Below are 16,725 nucleotides of genomic sequence, written 5' to 3'. Positions count from 1 at the left end.
ACCATCAAGAGGAAAATTTTCATAGGTAGATGAACCTACTGTTGATAGCAACAAAGAGACCAAGGGTATGAGTGTCCATCTAAATGAGTTTCAACCAAGGGTTTACATCATGCATGAATGGTGTATGACAGTGGAGCTGCACACAAGCAGCCACACTGTGAGGAGGACCTGAATGGTTGCAAGGACAAAGCCTCTAGTACTTGTCAACTGAAAGCAGCAGCCCTATCCCTGTGACTTGTAATGATTACATAGTATATGTGTTTGCAGATGGCCACATGGATAGTCAGCAAAGATTTCAGTCATACACTTCCTGAATGAGATGGTTTTTCTTATAGCAAAAGTGCCAAACAGCATTTCAGGTTCATGGATGAAAAACAGGAGATATCTAGAAGGCATAACTCACATAGGAAGAAAATGGAAGCAGTACCCAAAGTCATGAAAGATGACTTGTTGAATGAAAAGACCTGCTCATGGATAACAGTCTCAGTACTGGAAAGCTATAAACTCTTCTTAAATTAATCTTAAACTGATTCATCCTAAACATGATAACTGCCTTTGTTTTGTAACGAAACCATGTTCAACTTTTTTTAACTTATCAACATTTTTAATGTTAAACATTTATCTTATTTACATATAAACTTATTTTAAACTTGAATTTGACACATAAATATGCAAGACTAATTACAAACCTGAAAAAGAACAGAAAAGAGACACCACTTGTCTCATCACATATCAGTATGTGTTATATATATGAAACATATATTGTATCTCAATTGGGACTTGAATAAAGACATCAATAAAACAGAATAGTCCTAAATTGGATCCAAATACCAATGGGTCATTAGAATATAATAGTCAGGATTTCAGGTCAATGGTAAAAAGATAATTATACAACTATTTAAAGGAACAACTAAAAATTAGAAAAAAAAATTCAATCCCCAGTTAATCCCTATATCACAATAAATTCCCAATGAATCAACAATTTTAATATAAGACCAAAAGAAGTACTTAAAAATTAAGTGCTAGAAATAGCTGAAGAATATTTTGGCATGAATGAAGTAAGGAAAGTCTTTCTAAGCAAAATACGAAGCAAAAGGGGCGCCTGGGTGGCTCAGTGGGTTAAGCCTCTGCCTTCAGCTCAGGTCATGATCTCAGGGTCCTGGGATGGAGCCCCGCATAGGGCTCTCTGCTCAGCAGTGAGCCTGCTTCCCCCTCTCTCTGCCTGCCTCTCTGCCTACTTGTGACCTCTCTCTCTCTCTCTCTGTCAAATAAATAAATAAAATCTTTAAAAATATATACAAAGCAAAAAAACATTAAATGTATAATGTAAGACAAAATATAGACTCTGGACTCTGGGAAACAAACTGATGGTTACAGAAAGGTTGGGGGGGGGGGGCGATGAGGTAGCCCAGTGATGGGTATTAAGGAGGGCATATGTTGTGATGAGCACTAGTGTTATACAAAACTCATGAATCACTGAACACTATATCGAAAACTAATAATGTACATGTTGGCTAACTGAACATAATAAAAAAAAGTAGTATACAAAGTTAAAATATCACATATACCTAGTATAAAAAAGTTAAAAATATCACAAGTCGGAAAAATAATAATTATATATACAACAGTAAAAAGGATCATTTCTTTAGTACACAAATGACTCCTAAAAATCATCATGGGAAAGGTCAACAATTGAATGAAATAAGATTTAATAGATGATCCACAGGGAAAAAAAATACAAATCATGCTAAATATATGACAAGGTGCTCAAACTCAATTACACAAAAAGGATTTTGAAAAAAAGGACATAAAAATGAAATAAAATAATTTTAATCAGATTGTTCAAACTCAATTATATGAGAAGATTTAAAAGAAAAGGATTTTGATTAAAGCATAAAAATGAAATAAAATATTTCTAATCAGATTGTTCTATGCCTTAAATATTTATAGGCACACGTTGTTGAGAATGTGGATAGAAGGCCTCTCGGATACAGCAGTGTAGCTGTAAGTACCACCTCAAGGATGGCAGTTTGGCAATAAGTGTGAACAATGAGATTTAACTATGTGACCATTGATTGACTCAAATACAGATAGCAACAACTCTACTCCTAGGATCTCATCTTTGCACATATTCAAAAATATATATGTATTGCAAAATTGTCATACTGAAAGTTTAGGAACAATCCAAAGAGAAATGCATACATTAATTTCAGTATATATTTATAAGGCAGTATTACCTAGTACAAGAAAAACTAGAGTTAGATCTGTATAGAATGGTGTGGAATGTCTTCAATGTTGCAGATGATTTCACTTCTACAGAAAATCTAAAATAAAAAAAATAGAAACAAAAACAGACTCAAATACAGAGAACAAACTGATGATTGGAAGAGGCGAGGGGTTGAGGGGACCAGCAAAATAGGTGAAGATGATTAAGAGGTACAAACTTCCAGTTATAAAATATTCAAGCCAAAGGGTATAGTGCAGCATAGGAAATATAGTAAATATTGTCCTAATACCTTTGTATGGTGACAGATGGTGACTATGCTTATCACGGTGAGCATTCTGTCATCTGTATAATTGTCAGAGCATTATGTTACTTGAACCTAAGACAGTATGTCAAGTATATTTCAATTAAAAACAAAAATAAAAAATATATAAAAACAATCATAAAATTAAAAGTGTATTCAAAAGAAGATGTTGCAGGGGCGCCTGGGTGGCTCAGTGGGTTAAGCCGCTGCCTTCGGCTCAGGTCATGATCTCAGGGTCCTGGGATCAAGCCCCACATTGGGCTCTCTGCTCAGCAGGGAGCCTGTTTCCCCTCTCTCTCTGCTTGCCTCTCTGCCTGCTTGTGATCTCTCTCTGTCAAATAAATAAATAAAAATCTTTAATAAAAAAAATAATAAAAAAATTTTAAAAAGAAAAGAAGATGTTGCATAAGCAATAAGCAGGGCATGGTGTAATGAGCACTGGGTATAATATGCAATTGATGAATAACTGAACTCTCCATCTGAAACTAATGACATACTATATGTTAATTAATTGAACTTAAATATACTAGTAAAGAAATATTTTTAAAGATGTTGCATAGTAAAAGCAAACATTTACATACACAGAAAAAATGCACATACATATAATTAAATGTACAGGCATTTGTAAAGATTATTACCTGACAAATTTTAAGAAACCGATGAAGTGACTGTCCCTGGGGAAGAGGACTAGAGACCATGCTGAGGAATAAGTAAGAAATTTATGCTACACCTTATCTTATTTTGTAAGATTCTCATTTTTGCTATTATTAGCTATTACACTTCAACTTTTCTTATATAAGGTAACTGAAATTTAACAAGGAGGACATTCCATCCATGACTGAATATTTTAAATAGTGTAATAAAATGACTAAATGACAAGAATATAATTAAAAGGGCACCTGGGTGGCTCAGTGGGTTAAGCCTCTTCCTTCCGCTCAGGTCTTGATCTCAGGGTCCTGGGATCGAGGCCCACATGGGGCTCTCTGCTCAGCAGAGATCCTGCTTCCCCCTCTCACTCTCTGCCTGCCTCTCTGCCTGCTTGTGATCTCTGTCTGTAAAATAAATAAATAAAATCTTTAAAAAAAATTTAGTGCAATCTTATAAAAATTTCCTCACTAATGCATTACCTATTTATGGATTCCTTGCTATGAAGGCATTACTCCATTCTAAGTGGAGTGATACAGAAGACATGATAGACCTTATATTCTAGCAGGGAAGAAAGCTTATTACAGTACAATCATCTAGTCCATTCTTTAATCATAATTATCAGAAATTCTTTGAAGAAAGGAGAGTCAGAATCCTATATAAGAAGATCTCTGCATTCTAAGGAAATGAACCCTAATGCCAAATGACTCTCTTCATGGTGGAAGATGTGATCATTTACTACAAGATATGATATTTCTTCCCCAGAGCTTCTTCATAGCATTTGTCATCTCAGAATTTCTCAGGGTGTAGATCAATGGGTTCAGCATGGGAGTTATGACTGTATAAAACACACTCAATGACTTGTCAACGGGGAAGGTCTTAGCAGGTCTGACATACATGAAAATACATGGAACAAAGAAGAAGACCACCACAGTGATGTGGGAACCACAGGTCTGGAGGGCTCTCCGCCTCCCTTCTGAACTAAGATTCTTTAGAGAGTACAAGATGACACCGTAAGAGATGAGCAAGAGCACAAACACAATACTGCAGATCAGCCCTCCATTGGCTGCAACTAAGAGGCCAATGACATACGTGTCAGTACAGACCAGTTTCAATAAGGGGTACATGTCACAAAAAAAATGATCAATGACATTGGGGCCACAAAATGGGAGCCTATAAATAGTGCTAACTTGAATTACTGAATGCAAAAAACCTCCAACCCAGGACACTACAAGCAGCACAACACACACCCACTGCCTCATGATCACCAAGTAATGCAAGGGCTTGCAGATGGCCACATAGCGGTCATAGGCCATCACCAGCAGAAGAAAGACCTCTGAGCCACCAAAAAAGTGCTCTGTAAATAGCTGAGTCATACAAGATTGGAAGGATATGATATTTTCCCCAAAGAACAAACTTGAAATCAGTTCAGGAGAAATAGAGGAGGAATAAATGACATCCATAAATGATAAGCTAGCAAGAAAAAAGTACATAGGTGATCCCAGGGTCTTACTGAAAGAAACAGTCACCACAATGAGCAGGTTGCCCACCATGGTCAAAATATAGAAGAGCAAGAACATAACAAAAAGTACTTTCTGCTCCTTTGGATTCTGTGTGAGGCCCAAGAGGACAAAGTCAGTAACGTTGTTCTTTTGTTCCATTCCTTGGCTCTCTCTATTCCTATAGGTGCTGATTTAAGTTATCAGAAACAGCTTCCCTTAAAAGAAAAAAAAAAAGGAAAAGTCATTTAATATATTATAAACTTAATTTTTTATTTATTCAATAAACAATGCACATGGAAAATCTATTTATGTCAAACCTGTCATAACTGATATCACCCAGTTGAACACAACATGGTTTCTTCCTCTTGGTGATTTCCTATATAGGGGACAGATCATTACATACCAGTTTAACAAGAGTCACTGTAAGTACATTCATGTAGACTAAGGGTTCCCTGTGCCAGAATACATAAATCAACATCGGATCTGGGAAGGCTTCCAGAGAAAGCAGTACTTGAGCTGAGTTGTTTTTTTTTTCCTTTTTTTTATTTTATTGTATTACGTTAGCCACCATACAGTATATCATTAGTTTTTGGTGTAGTGTTCCAAGATTCATTGTTTACATAACACTCAGTGCTTTAGCTGAGTTTTGAAGGAGACATGAAAGAACAAGAGAAGATGGAAAGGAAATTCCATGAAAGATGCACCATGTAAAAAGTCATACATAAAGTGTAATTCCCAAGTGAAGAATCACTTAAGGTAACTTACATATTCAAAGTGGGAGAACAATTTATGAATGGCTCTCTGTATACAATTACATAACTGACATTTCCAAATAGGTATCAATTAATTATTTATTAAGATAATCTTTTCATTTTCCACAATAAGCCTGTTCCTTCCTAAATGACCTCCATCTCATTATATGGTACAAAATATTTTTCATCACATTATATGTGTACAAAATACACACACTGTGTGTGTGTTTATAATATATACACACCTATACATATATATATCTACATCTATATATGCACATTTATATAGAATCACATTTAATGTACCACATTTTATCTTTACAGTAGCAAGTATTTTCATCCCCATTTTATAGTTGAAGAAATGGGCTTAAAATACTTAATTTTCTCAAAGTCATACACCCTTCAGTAACAGAGATGGAATTAAAAACTAACTTCAATTGACCTCAGATCTCCTGTGATTCCAAAGAACTTTCCAACTTTTCAATTCTTATAAAATCAAGTTTATAAGAATTTATTTATTTATAAGAATTTCCTGCATAATAAAATAATTCACACAATTGAAAAACCTGGCTTCCACTATTACCCCCTCAATGGCTTACTTTTTGAAGACTTGTTCACAGTCAGCAAGAGGACTTTTTAACTAACTTATAAAGGCAATGTCTCTTCCATTTGGTGTCACTACCAAGGACAAAAAGCTGCATTAGTCCTTAAGGATATTTTTGGCTTCACATGACTATGTATGTCCATTTTCTACACAGAGGCCTCTAAGTACATCAGAAAATTGTTATTATTTATTGTAGATCTATTTAAAAGGAATTCCATGATGCAAACAGAAAAAAAAATATTCCACATTATTAATAAATTATATGATAATATAATTATTATAAAAATATTAGGGTAATTTATCAAGGCAGGCAAACCTATGTAACACAAGAAGTCAATAATAGGCTCTTTCAAAGGGGAAATTGTTCCCTAGAAACGAACTTATTTTTAGTACCCTCAGAAAAGAAAAATCACCATCCACATTTTGGAGCCATCTTATTCTGTTAGTATGGCAAAACTAATTGGACTGAGATCTTGAGAGGACATTCATGAAATCTCCTCCTGAAAGAGTTGTAACAGTCCTGAAGAGAATAGTGTCTTATCCCCAGTAAAGACAAATATCACAGGTCATTTTTCACCTTCTAACCAGATATATCATCGAGTCATACAATTGGGAGTATGTCCAAGACTGACTCTTGCTTTATTTTATTCACTGTGATTTTCCCCCAAATTTAAAAAATTTAAAAGAGCATCTATATGTAAGGATACTTTCAGACCTATTACATTACAGAGAAGTTGGACAAGAATTACTGCTGAACTATACAGTCCCAGAAAAAGAAACCAGAACAGATTATGCAAAAAAGGTGGGACAACTATCCATGGGGTAACATACATGTAGTGGGAATACCAGGAAAAGAAGAAAAAAGTGAAAAAAACAGAAGCAGTATTTGAAGTAAAAGACTGAGAATTTTCCCCAAAATTAATGTTGAACCCAAGTCTCTGGAAGCTCAGAGAATACCTCATAAGATGAATGCCAAACAAACAAAACACCATATAGATGTATGTCATAATCAAACTTCAGAAAATCAAAATAAATTTTCAAATTATGAAAGCAGCCAGAGGATAAAAGTTCTTACCTGTAGAAGGGTGAGTATCTGATATTAAGCTCTTGTAGTGTAAGTGCTTGACATTAAGTTTTTGATTGCCAAAGCATCCACTTCAAAAGGCATCCGTCGTGAATAAACATATTGCCAGCTTATGACACAGCTACTAGCAAAGCAACAGGATAAGGAATTAAGTCACCTCCATTCATGAAGTTCCCTCTTTCAGAAAGCCCTGGGTAACTTCAATAAATGACCACTTGAACGACCCTGCTTCTCCTTTTCCATGCTCTAATTCCCACTCTTATACTTTAGCCAATAAAGACTGAACCCACGAAACCCTAGATACTTCCCCACCACCTCCAGACCCTAATAAAGGCAGAGGACCAGGACTGTGCTCTCCTGCTCTCTTTACTTGCAACCTGCAGTGTGGCACTCAGATATGCCATGCACCCTCCGGGACTAGTGCTTAATAAATCATACCTTAAAGTTCCCTGATCATTTCTACTGCAGTCAAGTGTATCCTGCAATCATAATAAGAACCACAAGAGCCAGTCCAGCCACAACACCTCAGCAGGGGAAATGTCTGTGGGGACTTACTACAAGTAATATGGGCCCAGGTGAGTGCCACAGGCATTCCTGGACAACATCATCACTATCAGTAGTTTGGGACCACCACAAGGAGCAGAGGCAAGGGTTATATCTAGCTTCTCCTCAGAAACCACGGAGGAAATAAGTGAATGGAGTAAAGTATTTAATGTTGAGAGAAAAAACAAACACCAACCAAAATTTCTGTGCTCTGTGTATTATCCCTCAAAAGTGAAGAAGAAAAGTCAAACTCAGAACCAGAGTAGAGCATTGGTTGCCAGGAGCTGGAAATAGGGAAAGGGCAAGATGTTGATCAAAAACTACAAACTTCCAGCTTAAGATGAATAAAGTCTGGGTATCTAATAATTAGTATGGTAACATAGTTAACAATACTGTGTTATATATTTGAGAGTAGATCTTAAACATTCTCACCCAAAAAAAGTAATTATGTGAGGTGACCAATGTTTTAACCTACCTTTTTGTGGTAATAATTTCACAATATGTATGTATACCAAATCTCATTGTACATGTTAAACTTATAAAATATTATATGTCAGTTATATTTTAATCAAGTTGAGAAGAAAAAAAACCTATACTGGATGTTTCTAGCAACTTTATTCATAATTGTCAAAACATGAAAGCAACCAAGACACCCTTTGGTAGATGAGTGGATAAACAAGCTGTGGTACATCCAGACAATAAATATTATTCAGCTCTAAAAGAATGAGCTAATAAGTCAGGAAAATACATAGATGAGACTCAAATGTGTATTACTAAGTGAAAGAAGCCAATCTCAAAAGGCTACATACTGAATGATTCCAATGACATGAAATTGTGGAAACTATGGAAATATGGAAAACTATGGACACAGTGAAAATATCAGTGGCTATCAAGGAGTTAGGAGAGAGGGAAGAATGAACAGGCAATGCACAGAGCATTTTTGGGGCCATGAAACTACTCTTTATGATACTACTGGTGGGTACATGTCATTATACATGTGTCCAAAACCATAGAATGTACAGCACCAGGAGAGAACCCTAATACAAAATATGGACTTTGTGTGATAGTAATGTTTCAATATAAGTTCATCAGTTGTAACAAATGTACCACTGTCATATGAGAGGTCCATAGTGGGAGAAATTTGCATGTGTGGGAACAAGGATTATACAGGAACTCTCTGTACTTTCTTCTCAAATAACCAGAAGCTGAAAACATTCCTAAAAATAAAGTTTATTAGTTTTTTAAGGTGATGTGTGTCCAGGAAGAGGAAGCATGTAAGTGCATGTGGATAAGCTGGACGGCCTGGGGACCTGCATTAAGTGCCAAGGTCCAAACAGACAGAGATATGAGGGAAGATGGAATGAGTGTACCATTTTGAACTTAGCCATTGTGGATTTTAAACAGAATCCCAAATATGTTGGGGAGAGGTGACCAGGATTAGTTAGTCTTAATTATAATAGCATAACTTTGAGAACCTTATTTTAAATATCTCTAAGCCTCATTTTTTAGCTTTAAGAGTATAGTATGTACTTCCAGAAATTAGAATGACTGGATGATATAATGTATGCAAAGTGCTTGATGCATGGTAGTACACAATATATTTGGGGGTGATTTTTTTTAAAGGATTAGGGTCACTAAAGTAAGACAAGCATTTTTGTTTCTTATTGAGGAAATCTTCTTCCGAATAAACAGCTCAAAGTTAGGGCAGAAGAGGTATTTGGGAAGTGCCACTGCATCAAATGTTACACTATGCTAATGAACAAGGTGAAGGACCATGCTGTCCATTTGTGTTTCTACTTTAGCACTAACCACAACCAAGCACAGCAGCTATTTGGGAAAAATAAATGATATGAATAACTATATGGTATCAACAATTTTCCTGCTCTCAGCTTCCTTGTGGTCCTTTATTTCTGCTCTTCCCCCTAGATGTAGGACAGAGACTGGGACACCCTTAAATTCTGTGGAAATTAAAAACTACGGGAGAAATGAAATCCATTTTGTGACTTCCCATCTTCCACTGTGCACATCCAGAGTGTGTGGCTGCCCAAAAATCTCTTATAAGCATCCTGCACATGTTAGTTTCCAAAATATTATCCACTTTCCAATGTAAAATCCAAAGAACCTCATTTGCTTTCCCTGTCACCCTGCCACTTTGGTGCAGGCATGTGATGTCAACCAACAGTATGTGTGCAAGTCTTGGATTGGAAGTCAGTTATCTAGGGCTAGGTGGTTCCAAGCATCAGAGTGGCTCTGAGGTCAGTAATGTATGTACCATCACAGGGCTGGGTGATCCTGATTACAGGACAGGCAGTAGCTCCCTTAGCATGCCAGTCCAGTCAGCTGTGCTTCTGCGAGCACTTCCTGATAGCTCAGCCTAGAATCTGTGATTCCCACTCTTCCAAATAGCCATAAGTTATTTAATTGCATATTATATATCCCTTCTACTTAAGTTAGCTACAGAGATTCTGCATCATTAGCTAAGAACCCCAGCTGATCTACTAACTGATGTAAAATTCTCCATTTCAATTTATCACCAAGAATGAAAAGTCACCAATTTCAGGAGCTTCCAGTTAACAAGGGTACCTTTTAAAAATGCATTTATTCTTAAGGGAGTTAAGTGGAGATGATGGCCTTTTATTCAGTAAGCATGTAGGAAGTATTTACTATGTGTCAAATCTCCTCTAGTTGCTGGAAATACAGTAGTGAACAAAACAGCCAATGCATCTACTTTCGTGGAACTTACATACTAATTGGAAGAGAGAGAGAATAAATGAGTAAATCAGATAATCAGATGGTGAAGATGCTATAGAGAAATTGTGAGTGATGTGACAAAGTAACTCAGGGAGATAGAGAGTGGCTTTACATGGTGGTTAAAGAAGACCTCTAACGAGGTGACAGTTGAGTTGCAGACTGAGTGGGGATAATGACCCAGGCATAGGAATGTCTAGAGGAAGATCACTGGGGAATAAAGAACTAGTTCAAAGGCCTAAAGGCAAAAATGAGGCCATTGCAGCTGGAGTAGTGAACAAGGGAGAAAATAAAATGATAGGGTCAAAGAGATGTGCTTGAGTGGGACAACTGTACGGAAATGTACCATTTAAGCAAATGCTTTCACATGGGAAAAAATTGTAGAGATTAAAGAAGCCATGAAGAGGCAAAGTGGAGATCAATGTCATTGACTATACCAAGTCCACCAAAGAAAGCATCTGCCAGGAAGCACACACAAGTTCTGGGGAAAGGTCACTGCTTGAGTACAGTTGTTTTATTTCACTTATCCTGATTTTTTAAATGATTTTATTTATTTATTTGAAAGAGAGAGAGCTTGTGAGGAGAGTGAGAGAGAGAGAACAAGCAGGAGGGAAGAGGTAGAGGGAAAGGAAGAAGCAGGCTCCCCGCTGAACAGAGTCTGACATGAGATTCGATCCCAGGACCCTGGGATCATGACCTGATCCGAGGGCAGATGCTTAACCGTTGAGCCACCAAGGCTCACCTCACTTCATATTCATTTTAATTATCACTGAAATAATTGTAAGGTTAAGGTGATCTCCGAGTCAGAAGAGAGTAGTTAATGACACTCACCCATGTCAGATAGAAATCCTCTTCTACATACAGAAACTCCTCTCTAGTGGTTTTACTTGTGACCTTTCAGCTCACTGTCTCTCATGCCTAAACACAGATAAACACTATAAATTCTTGCTTTGAGGTCTTTCTTGAACACAAAACTTGGAGAGGGACCCTGCCTTCTGATTCACTATCACATCACATCCTTCAATTTTTAAGCACTTTTTTCCTTAAATGTAACATTTTTTATATATGTTAACTTGCTTATTGCCTATTTCCCTCCACTAGAAAGTGTTAATGTGATCTGTCATTGTTATGAGGTACATCACAGTGTTTAAGAGTGCAAGTTCTAAATCCCATCTTAGGCATTTTCTAGTGTGACCTACTGTAAATTATTGAAATTTTCCACACTTCAGTTCTTCTAGAAAGCAGGAATAACATTACCTATTTCATAGAGATCTTAGGGGATTAAACAGTAACTTGCCTTTGTAGCATCAGCCAAATTGTAATAAGTAGGGAATCACTTTTACTATAATTACTAATTATTGTACTACAGATTTTTATTTGTCATAAAAAGTGTATTAAATTTTGGTATCTTCCTTAACCTAATTGTAAGTTTGGATACATTCACATTTTTAAGGTGAATTTTTTAGAGTGAATCTCATCCATCTTGTGTAATTTTGCAGGCTTTACTCTCAGAATTTTGAAGTGCCTCATGATCTCTTAACAGAAATATCTACATGGAACTGAATAACATGTATAAATCAGAGGGGTTTTTTTAAGTCAGATAGAAATAGAACACAAACAAATTAGTGAGGGAGCAACAAAGACAATGACATTTATTAAGTAATTGAGTGACAAGCATTGTCCTGGATATTTCAGATACAATGTCTCATCTAATGCTTAAAACTATAGTATGAAAAATGTATTACCATTTCACTGTCCGTGTGAACTAAGATTAAAATAAAATCCTGAGAGTTGATGAAATTCACATGTAACAAAAACTTAATAAGACAGAATTCACTACTAATTCTGTTTACTCCACATCACCCAAAACTGCCACTAGCACTAACTTTCAGAGGCTGAATGATAACCTAAAAGTCAATAACACTCTTATGTAAAGTTCAAGGGAAAAGTTATCTGACATAGTATTGGTCATACAAGGAGCTGTCTTTTTCACCTAAAAGACAGGGACAAAAGCAAGATCCATAGAGGTCCTGACCCAGACATTATGAGGGTCTTGCAAGTTCAAGAGATATAAGCAAAAATCTGTCCATATTAAGAGTAGGGCCAACACCAGGATTTTTTTCCCTTCTAAACATACTTTTTTAATGTATACTATGTGCCAGGAACTTTCATAAGCACTTAACATATATAAGCCTACATAAATATCCCAAAATATTATGAAATAAGTATTATTATTATTACCATTTTTACAAATTAAAAAATGTTATAGAAAGCTAAAATAACATTGCACCACCACACCACCTTCTCTAAACAAATATCTCACTTAATTCCATTCATACAGCAGTTGCCTACTATTGTCAACCTCAGGTCTATAATAAAACTATTTCTTTGGCCCTTCAATTCAGACTCATCAGAAGAAAATCATACCCATAAATGGATCACCCCAAGGCCTAGGAAGCATAAGGACAATGGAAATGAGAAAAACAGGAGATTGTGGGAAAGTAATGGCCAAGGATGTTGGGAAACATTCCAGCCCCAAGAATTTTACAAGGCCAGTGAGCTCCAAGTATTATTCCTCACAGAAGGTACAAAGAAACTATGTATTATCCATTCTAATGCTTAAAAATAGATTAAGAAATTCTGTAATGTTATAGAGATTCCAGTAATAAATTTCATAATAGCTAACAGTTATCAAGAATTTATTGGTAATAAGAGATTCACAAGAATTATTTATTAATCCTGGTAATATCTCTAACACAATCCTTTAACTCAAAGAAGTTATGATTTGCAAAATTCACACTGTATGTGGCAAAACTAGGTTTTGATCTCAGAACTATCTTACTTAGAACTATTCTCTTAATGATCGTGATATACTAAACCCATTCCTCCAAATGTGCATATAAAATCTCCTTCACATAGCAAAATCATGAAAAGAATGTTCCCAATGTAAATGACTAGTTCGTATTACAATAGCAATGAATTTTGGTCCAAATAATCCAGCGAGAATAGTAGATCTTCTCTTTGGATGTAAAAGAGGAAAAGAGAGAATCAGACCAGATGTAGCAAAAGATTCAAAAGTATGGAAAGTGAAGATAAAGAATACAGAAAGCTTTTATACCTTCACAGAATACTACATTTTTGGCAAAGGTAGAGATCTTGCATTGCATGACTTATGAAGAATTGAGTTTCATGAGGCTCATAGCATCTGCTATGAAAGATAGTTCCCAGGAAATGCTTTAACAAGGTGATCCGTTAATAGGCCAATGATGCAAACATAATCTAAAGCAGTATTGCTCTAAGTGTATGTATACATCACCTGCTTAGAAACATCTGCATAATTTGTTTAAAATGCAAATATGCCAATCCAGGAACAGTCCCACTGAATTAAAATCTCTAGAGCCTGTATCCTGGAAATGTGCATTTTAATAAGAATTCCAACTGATTCTGAAAGTAATCAAAGTTTGACAACTAAATGGGCCATAAATAATCTAAATGGGATATTTTTAAATCATAATTTCCTGCCAGGGCCTTTCCTCAGAGAATTTATATGCCAACATCAAAATACTTTTACTTATAGTGTTCACTTGGCCCTGAACCATACACATTATATTTTCTCTTTCCTGTTTAAAAGATAAAGCCATTTTATCACAAATCACCATTGTGATTATTTCTCCACTGAAGTCAACTTTTGATCCAGAGCTTCTTTATAGCACTTTTCACCTCTGAATTTCTCAAGGTATAGATTAAAGGGTTTAACATGGGAGTTATCATGGTATAAAACACAGCCACAGCTTTATCAATGGAAAAGGTGATCACTGGACGCAGATACACAAATATGCAGGGCACAAAGAATAAAATTACTACGGTGATGTGAGAGATACAGGTAGAGAGGGCTTTTCGCCTCCCCTCCAAGCTATAGGTCCTTAAGGAGTGCAAAATGACTACATAGGAGACCACCAAAAGGAGGAAGTTTAACAAACAGATGAACCCACTATTGGCAGCAACAAAGAGACCGAGGATATGAGTGTCCGTGCAGATGAGTTTCAACAAAGGGTTTAAGTCACACATGAAATGATCTATGATATTGGGGCCACAGAAGGGCAGCCAGACTGTGAAGAAGATCTGAATGGTTGCATGGACAAAGGCTCCAGCCCAGGCCACTCCCACAAGGAGGCTACACACCTGTTGACTCATGATGGTTGTATAGTGCAAGGGTTTGCAGATGGCCACATAGCGATCATAGGCCATCACTGTGAGAAGGATAATCTCAGCAGCACCAAAAAAATGCTCAGCAAAGACTTGAGTCATACATCCCCTAAAAGAGATTATTTTTCTCACAGTAAGAGTGTCAGCAAGCATTTTAGGGGTCATGGAGGTAGAACAGCAGCCATCTATAAGAGATAAGTAACACAGGAAGAAGTACATGGGAGTTTCCAGGGCCCTGTTGGTGCTGATGGTGATCATGATGAGTAAGTTGCCTCCCAAGGTGACCAAGTAGACAATTAAAAACACAACGAATGAGAATTTCTGAAGGTCCACATTTTGAGTCAAGCCCAGGAGGATGAATTCTGTCACATTATTCACCTTCTCCATCAATTCAGTTTAGGCGACAAGCGACTTCCCTGAAAAGAAAGTCACACCCATCCTCAATAAAGACATCTTTACCTAATAAATAAATATTCATGGAGTGCCTTATTTTTTCTAGTTTTACAGAAGGCAAAAACAAGCACAAAGCTCTATCAACGGTCTCATTTTCTTATATTCTTACAAATAACAATATAGGTGGTATTTTTTTGTTCTTTATAATTTCCTGATTTTTTTTTTTTTGACAGAGAGAGACAGAGAAAGAGACAGCACAAGTGGGCAGAGGGAGAGAGAGAATCTTAAGCAGGCTCCACACCCAGGGCAGGTTCAATCCCAGGACCCTGAAATTATGACCTAAGCTGAAAACAAGAGTCAAAGACTTAACCAACTGAGCCACCCAGGAACTCCTTGTTTTAATTTTGTACAACAAAAATGTATAACATTTAAAATCATAAAAATATCATGCAACAATATGGAAGAACCAATCCATGATATAGCCATACATGTGGTACCTTCACTTATACCCAAAGATTTACCTATTTTACCTCCAACATTGCTGGACATGTTTACCAGTGAAAAATCTAATTTGTTCTAATTGAGGTCAAATGAAAAGACTCAAAGACATATAAAAATCTTTCACAAGCCATATTTTTTTTCCTACTTTCTCTGTTTGGTAGCTTCTCGGCTTCCTCAGGACTAAAAACGGTGTTGCTAGCACCTCCCAATATCAGAGAAGGTGGTAAATGGCCCTTAGAGTACTGGCCACATTATCTCCTACTCATCTCTTTTTCTTCAACAGGGTGTTTCCTTGAAGGCAAAAATGTGCCTTACTGAAATTGTAATCTTACTCATTTTTGTATTCCCAAAAAGTAAACACTCATAAAGCATTCTCTGAGAAAGGGAGAAGATAAACAAGAGGCAAAGGAAAGAGGGACAGAAATGAAGGAAAAAGAGCAAAGAGAAATGGGTTTAAAATCCAAAGACAGCTTGGAATCTGGGATGCACCCCTAACTATACATCAATTTATTTTATCTCTTTGTGCCTCAATTTTTTTCATCTGTGTAAGTAGGGACTAAATGTATTTGTATTTAGGAGTGTTGTGAGGTTAAATAATTTTAAATTTACTGTTGTTGCTAATATGATTTTATTGTTCTCACAGGAGCATCACCAAAGAAATATTTCAAAATTGTCTCTGAACATCTCCAAAAGGCAAAGATTCTGAAAATATAAGCTGAACAAGTGAGAAGAAACAGGAGAATAAGAAAAACAGTGACAGGGATGCCTGAGTAGCTCAGTCATTTAGCATCTGCCTTCAGCTCTGGTCATGATCCCAGGGTTCCGGGATCAAGTCCCTCATTGGGCTCCCTGCTCAGCAGGAAGCCTGCATCCCCCTCTCCCACTTACCCTGTTTGTGTTCTCTCTTGCTTTCTTTCTGTCGAATAAATTAATAAAATCTTAAAAAAAAAAAAAAGAAAAACAGTGACAAATGTCAAAAAGAAAGTTCATCAGATTAAAAAAAAAATTTATGGGGCACTGGGGTGGCTCAGCAGTTTAAGCCTCTGCCTTTGGCTCAGGTCATGATCTCACGGTCCTGGGATCAAGCCCCGCATCAGGCTCTCTGCTCAGTGGGGAGCCTGCTTCCCCCCCTCTCTCTCTGCCTGCCGCTCTGCCTGCTTGTCTCTCTCTCTCTCTGTCAAATTAATAAATAAAAAAACTTTAAATAAAAAAAAGAAGA

General features: G+C 36.5%; 2 protein-coding genes across 2 annotated transcripts; both read right to left on the bottom strand.

Annotated features, from left to right (window-relative positions):
• Nucleotides 1-3,904: 3,904 nt before the first annotated feature.
• On the bottom strand, nt 3,905-4,840 carry LOC116859344 (olfactory receptor 4A47). The gene has a single exon (XM_032844565.1). It carries the CDS (start codon nt 4,832-4,834, stop codon nt 3,905-3,907), a length of 930 nt encoding a protein of 309 aa, XP_032700456.1. The 5' UTR covers nt 4,835-4,840.
• Nucleotides 4,841-14,087: 9,247 nt separating this feature from the next.
• On the bottom strand, nt 14,088-14,999 carry LOC116859391 (olfactory receptor 4C12-like). Its single transcript, XM_032844617.1, has one exon. The coding sequence runs from the start codon at nt 14,997-14,999 to the stop codon at nt 14,088-14,090; it is 912 nt and encodes a 303-aa protein (XP_032700508.1).
• Nucleotides 15,000-16,725: the final 1,726 nt, after the last annotated feature.

Source organism: Lontra canadensis, unplaced genomic scaffold (assembly GCF_010015895.1).
Source record: "Lontra canadensis isolate GAN:19392208 unplaced genomic scaffold, GSC_riverotter_1.0 scaffold154, whole genome shotgun sequence".
Lineage (NCBI taxonomy): Eukaryota > Metazoa > Chordata > Mammalia > Carnivora > Mustelidae > Lontra > Lontra canadensis.
Note: the sequence above shows the minus strand (reverse complement) of the source record. Positions and strands in the feature narration are given on the sequence as shown.

Excerpts from the sequence above, each read along its gene's own strand:
- LOC116859391 (XM_032844617.1), bottom strand. The coding sequence starts at position 14,999 with ATGGAGAAGGTGAATAATGTGACAGAATTCATCCTCCTGGGCTTGACT.
- LOC116859344 (XM_032844565.1), bottom strand. The coding sequence starts at position 4,834 with ATGGAACAAAAGAACAACGTTACTGACTTTGTCCTCTTGGGCCTCACA.